General features: G+C 38.3%; 1 protein-coding gene across 1 annotated transcript; it reads right to left on the bottom strand.

Annotated features, from left to right (window-relative positions):
• Positions 1-972: 972 nt before the first annotated feature.
• LOC148176701 (uncharacterized) lies at positions 973-3608 on the bottom strand. The gene is made up of 7 exons (XM_088032759.1): positions 1907-3608; positions 1756-1860; positions 1569-1571; positions 1490-1508; positions 1227-1373; positions 1048-1063; positions 973-993 (listed from the first exon to the last, which is right to left on the bottom strand). The coding sequence occupies exons 1-7, from the start codon at positions 3606-3608 to the stop codon at positions 973-975; spliced, it is 2013 nt and encodes a 670-aa protein (XP_087888885.1).
• Positions 3609-6743: the final 3135 nt, after the last annotated feature.

Raw genomic sequence — 6743 nt, 5'->3', positions numbered from 1 at the left:
GGTTGGCTCTTCGCAAGCCAGCCAATGAAGGCAAGCTCCCGTACCAAAGTTTCCATGTCCACTTAAGAATTAGGTTAGGTCGTACCCTACTTCTCCATGTTTCCTCTCTATTCACGGTCGCATTTTCGTAATTAACCTTTTCGACCACTTTGCGGCGTCCACTTTTGCCCATTCTTTTTCCCATTTGTCTATGTTTTTTTGGGCTGCATTTATTTCCTGACTTGACCTGACCTGACCGTTTGAAGTCTAGCAGAGATATGGTCCTAAAACTAGAATATTTACAAAAATGTAAACCTGACCGTTTGAAGTCTAGCAGAGATATGGTCCTAAAACTAGAATATTTACAAAAATGTTTCGCACCCTCGGAAGTGGGGTGGTACCTGTTTTGAGCAGGCGTACCGAACATTACTAATTAATGAACGCAATGCACGATGCAAGACAAGAGAAAGAACGAACAGTGACGCTATCTGCTTGGCAGTTGACATACGGGGATGTTGCCAACCTAAGAGGGTCGCGCGTGAAAGTCCCTAACACTTTCCCTTGACCCGAGGTTGCGCTAGACCCTGTAGTTTGACTAGGTTAAAGTGTTTGGTCTTTGTCAGACCCTTGGTAAGAATGTCGGCTATTATATCGTGGGAAGTGATATGTTCAATATTCAGAAAGTCGTCATTTAACACATCCCTGATGAAATGAGTAATACGCGCATCGATTAAAAATTTTAAAAATGTAAAAAGGTTGTCTCCCTTTTTGGGTATTGTCTTTTTTAAAACAATTTACTCTATGGGTACAGGCCAGGTTTTTCCAAACAAGTAACCAGTCTGTGTCACCGTTAGCGCCATCTTCATGAATATATAAAAATATAAATGAAATATATACATATGTACAATAAATATAAAAAATAATATAAATAGAATATAAATAAAAATAAAAAAAATTAGGAACAATTAAAACGAAACAAAAATAACAAAAATTCTAAACATAATACGTCGCGACCTGAGAACTAGAAGGTTCTAACTAACATTTACATTAATTTGATCCAGTCTTTACGTTATCAGTGATATCTCTTTAATTTATTAAGTATTTATTTACAAAATGACAGGATCTATTAAAATCATTTTGGCTTGTTAAAATATTAACTCACTTCTTTTTTATACACGATAGAAAATGTTTAAAAAAATCGCAAGACAATTTTCACAAAAAATTACTTAGAACCTTATAATTCTCACGTCGCGACGTATAGACTAAAACAATTTTCACACTGCTGCCATATTTGGTCAGTGAGTTTTGCACAGTCTCGGCTGTACCTTAAACCCGCTTGGCGGAGCCATAGTTTTATTGTTTTTTCAAAAACGAAATCAGATAAATCTGGAAATCTTTTTCTAACAGTATGGGACGAGTGCACCAACGCTATTTGCACCCTTTTTTTAATAAAAATTTTCCAATTCTAAGAATTTTCGTGTTACACGATTGGTAATGGTATTGTAACCACGACTTGCTACTTAATTGATCTTAAAATTCAATTTAAAATTTGACATTTATTGAGCTTCCAAATTTTAACGTAACCTCACAACCTGTATTCACATCTATTATATTTAGGTACATATATTGTTGGCCGCAGAGGACAATTCAATTATATTGATACATTTTTTATTCACGCAGCAATTTATTAAGCAAGAATCGTAAAATCCATAATGGGAAATTGACCAAGAACTTGGCAGGAAACATGTGACAGTCAGACTAATTAGTTCTGCCAACTCTTTAAAAACGCTGTCGCTTGTTCGCCACCGATGCAAATCATGTACATTCCAGTGAAACAATAGTAATTGAAATCTTCACAAATAAGTACAATAATCTTGATTGCTTTATTTTTCAAAACAAGTTTAATTGATGTCATTGCTGCTTTTACAGGATGCGTCAAAGACTACTCTTAATTTTGTGGTGGTGCTGGATTCTCGTACCACCGCCTGATGAGGAATGTAGTATTTTCCGGACTTTTCTTGCTTAATTGGCACTTTTTCCATGTGACCTAATTTTAGATATTCAAGCATAAATTGTTTGTACTCACTCGCAAGTTTCTTGCCCTTGGCTAATCGCTTTTCGAGTTGTATTTGCCTGGCCATTGCCCTGGAGCGAGATTCTCCAATTTCAATACGCGTTTTAAATGGAATATGAACTGTGTATCTTCCGTCTTCCTCTCGTGACACAGTTTCTTCATAAAAAGTTTCGCAAGCAGTTTCTTCTTCAGTCATTTTTCGTTTTGTTGTAGTCTCTTCTAACTCCCAAAATTTAGAGATGTCTTGCTGTTCTGACCTAGATACCATACTGACGATTTTGATGTTAGAATTTCTTTCGGTTTTACAGGTGCCTGAGATGATCCAACCTAGTTTAGTATCTTGACCCATAAGACCATCATCGGTTTTTCTTAGTCCTTGTAGAATTATTTGACGGTATTCATTCACACCCAATAGAATATCTATGGGACCTGTCTTGTGAAATGTCGGATCGGCTAGCATATAGTTGTTCCAGTTTTCGATGTTAATGTTCAAAGCTTCTTCTGGGAGGGCTGTTGTAATTTTCGGTGCCACATGTGCTTCCACGGTGAGTTGAAATTCATTCGTCCATCTTGGATTACAGTATAGCACAACGGTATGTTTTAAATTCTGTTCTTTTCCACCCAATCCTAAAACTTGGGCCAAATTTTTTCGAAGAAGCAATCTTAATAGATCAGCGGCTTGACTCGTAATAAATGAACTTTGCGAGCATGAATCTATCAATGCACGAAGATATTCATAAGATCCAGCAGCGGTTTGCACTTTTAATAAAGCTGTAGCAATAACTGTGGTGTTGTTGCTTACTCCTACATGTGCATTGATTTTGGTTACATTTTCTGGAATGGTTTTTTCGGTGTTTTGACCATTTGACGTTGCTTCTTTGTGGAGCAGAGTATGGTGATTCTGTTTGCACAACCTGCATCTGTTTTGCGAAGTACACTTTTTGTTTGAGCTGTGTGTCAAACAGTTGAAACAAAGCTGCTTGTTTCGAGCATGTTGGTACTTTTGGCCGACAGTTAAAGATTTGAATTTGTTGCATTCGTAAATTTGATGCGCTGGATTGTTGCAGTAGTTGCATAGCGATTTTGTCCGAGTATAAGCTGAATGTGAATTCGAGGAATTAATGGTTCTTTTCTGCGATTCTTGAATCACTTCTAGACTCTGGAATCTGAAAAATGCTAGCATGTCCGCTAACGTTTGAAGCTCCGTAGGATTCTTGATCGAGGTTTCGTACAACTCCTTAGTTCTTGAATCCCACTTTTTTGTTGTTAGATGAATTATTATTGGGTCCCAAGAGTCAGTGTCGAAACCCAATAACTTAATTGCTTCTAAATATTCTTTAATCGTGTTGTAGAACGTTTTCAATTTTTCGGCGGATTCGTCGTTTAACACGGGGAGATCTATCATCTTGTCTAACAATTTCCCTACAATCAATCTCTTGTTGTCGCAAAATTCTTTTAATTGTTTCCAAGCTGCCATGTAGTTTGACTCGCTTATCTGAAAGTGCTGAATCGTCTTGCTAGCTTCTCCTTTTACATAAGTTTTTAAGTACTGCATTTTTTCAGCGTTTGTGAGCGTGGCGTTTTTGTTGATGACTTTGGTGAATATGTCTTGGAAGGTGATCCAGTATTCGTAGACGATCCAGTATTAGGTGATCCAGTATTCGTATTTCCTGTCGAAAATTGGAATTTTAATGCTCGGTAATTTGACATTCGGCGATTGAAGTTGACTACTTATGGCCTTGTGCATGTTGTTGGAAAGTTTTTCTGCAATGTTGGTGTACTTACGTCTGATTTCGAGAAAGCGATTGTTTTGGAAATATTCGTCTGTAAATTTGCTTTCATTTACCTTCAAATTCTTCCGATTCTACGTGCTCGATCTCTTCAATCAGGTCGTTAAGTTCGTAAATGCGAATTTTTTGCTCCTTCAAGAGTTGCTGTTGTTCAAAATTTATTATTTCTTCAGTTTCCTCATTATTCACGATTTTTCTCTGCATTCTTCAATATATTTGATAGCTTCTGTTTAAGCTAGTTTGATTTGTTGAAAATATTTTGATAAAAAATATGTGTGTTCTTTGATGCCTGTATTCCCTATTTTTCTATCATTTTCTTCCACTGTCTTCCAAATTTTATGTAGCTGCTTTTCACGATCGTTGAGATATTTTGCTGTTTTTCGCTGTGCACCATCTTTCTTCATGACAGGATGCGCTGCAATTCGAGTCCCGCCTCTTGTTGCAATTTGCCTAATTCGTTCAATTCCTCCATCTTCTTGTTTTATGCACAGGAGTATGTTAATCTTAGTCGAAGTCACTCACGCACTTACACAATTTCGATTCACGACGTCGCGCGTCGGCGTTTCGTCGGTACCTCGCGATGCGTCGCGGGTGATAGAGATGCAAAGATTCGCGATTTTGTTACCGATTTTTGGCAACAAATTGTGGTACGATCGGCGTCGTCGTCTCTTGATCCGGCGCGTTTGATCGGTACGATTTGCTGAGATGCTAGATTCGCGAGCTTACTTCCGTCGCGAGTTTATTACTGATTTTGGTAACGAATTACGCTATGATGTACAGGATTAGGATGTGTCGTCGGAGTGAAGCCTTACACTCCAAAATAATGGCTTGGAAAACGACACAGGATTGTGCTACTGGGATGCAGCCTCACATCCCAAAAAAATGACTTGGACCGTAGCACTGGTTAAAAGGCTCGAAGGACCATGTTCAGATGGGGAATGGATAGGTGGTCGGGCAGAGTGACAGCGTAACGACTTGATTATTAATACTGTCTATTTTTCTAAATTTACACAAATACAGGGTGTCCCAGAACTCACGCCTAGCCGAAAAAGGGCGGAGCAATCAGGACGCCAAAAATGCAATTTGTTTTGTCCTGATGTGCATTAAAATTGAGAAATTGCTTAACGAAACTGACCAATCCCAGACGCTCAAGCACAAATAATATTAACGTTGCTAGGTTTCATAATTAAATCCTAAAAAGGAAAATTGATTTGGTCCACTACATTTTTATAACTGACATCTAATGTCAATTTGACAGATAAAACCACACAATGACGGTTCATTCAAGAACCCTTTTATTACAACAAGAAACAGAACAAGACACATGATGTAATAGTTAAATCAAATGCTTGAACAAACCACCATTATTTTGGACACACAGATGAGCTCTTCTAACCAAACTTTGACATGGTACGGGTGCCGGTGATCTGTCGCGAGAATTTTTTGTACAGAAGATTTTCCGATTTCTTACTGGCGTGCCATAGTTCAGATACTTTGCGTGGAGTGTTCATCAACCGCTTCCAAAACGGCTTCTTTATTTTCAACAGTTCTGGCCTGGGGTGCGATTCTCGAAACGGTGCACATAACTTGCGTACACGCAAGTAGTGAAAAGTACGAACGTGGGAGCGTACTCGTATTCTCCAACCACTCGTAGATAATCGTACGCGCAAATATGCGAGTGTTGCGTTGCGAGTGGGTATAAGTTCTCGCAATGAGATATTGCGAGAAAAAAAATCTAGAAAAGCTCTTGACTGTTGATGTTATCGTGGCGCTAACTGTCCTGTCAATAATTTCCTGTGACTTTCAGTTTATAAGTTGATCAAGTTTAATTCATTAATTAATTTTTCACGGTACTGTGTATAGTGGGAAAACGTTTGTAATTTAGTTCACACATAGTCGATTTTCTTAAAAATGGATTTTGATGAATTAGTAAATTTGGCAGCAATAGGTGTTGTGGAGGAAGCTGAAGTGAGAAATGCTGCACCGGCAAGACAGTTCCATCACAGAGACCATCCATTTGAAACTTTGTCGGATGTACAATTCCAAAGAACATACCGCCTCCCCAAAAATTTAACAGATGATTTAATCAACGTAGTTGAACCATTTATGCCCGATGCTACAAGAACATCTGCTCTTGATGCTTCAACAAAAGTTCTTACTGCGCTGAATTTTTTTGCTTATGGTAGTTACCAATTCAATATTAATATTGGACAAAATATAAATGCAGCTGTAAGCCAGTCTTCAGTAAGTCGATCTGTGACAGAAATTAGTAATGTGCTGAACTTGCCAGAAGTAAAAAACAATTATATTCATTTTCCTGCCAACATTCAAGAGATAGAAGACGTTCGCAATGGATTTTATCAGCGTGGACAGTTTCCCGGAGTCATTGGATGCATTGATTGCACCCACATAGCAATTTATCCACCGCCAAGAAACGACCCAGTGTATCCGGAACATACTTATGTAAACAGAAAGGGGTATCATTCGATAAATACACAGATTATTTGCGATTACAAGTTGAAGATTTTCAACATAAACGCACGTTTCCCAGGGAGTACTCATGACAGTTATATTTGGAGGAATAGTAATGTGCTACCATTTATGGAACAGCTACATGCCCAGGGACACAGATCGTTGTGGTTACTAGGTGACTCCGGATATCCATTGCGATCTTACCTCATCACTCCTTACGAAAATGTTGAACCAAACACTCCATATGCACGATACAATGAACGCCACAAAAGTGTACGATCACTGATTGAACAGTGTAACGGGGTGCTGAAGTTACGTTTTCGATGCCTCCTCAAACACAAAGTTCTACACTATGCCCCAGAGCGTGCATCGAAAATCATTAATGCCTGTGCGGTACTCCATAACATATGCATTAATAATAACGTACC

This window comes from Gnatocerus cornutus, chromosome 3 (assembly GCF_029298725.1).
Source record: "Gnatocerus cornutus isolate USDA-ARS CGAHR chromosome 3, icGnaCorn1.1, whole genome shotgun sequence".
NCBI classification, from domain to species: Eukaryota; Metazoa; Arthropoda; class Insecta; order Coleoptera; family Tenebrionidae; genus Gnatocerus; species Gnatocerus cornutus.
The sequence above is the reverse complement of the archived record's forward strand: the minus strand, read 5'-3'. Positions and strand labels throughout refer to the sequence as shown.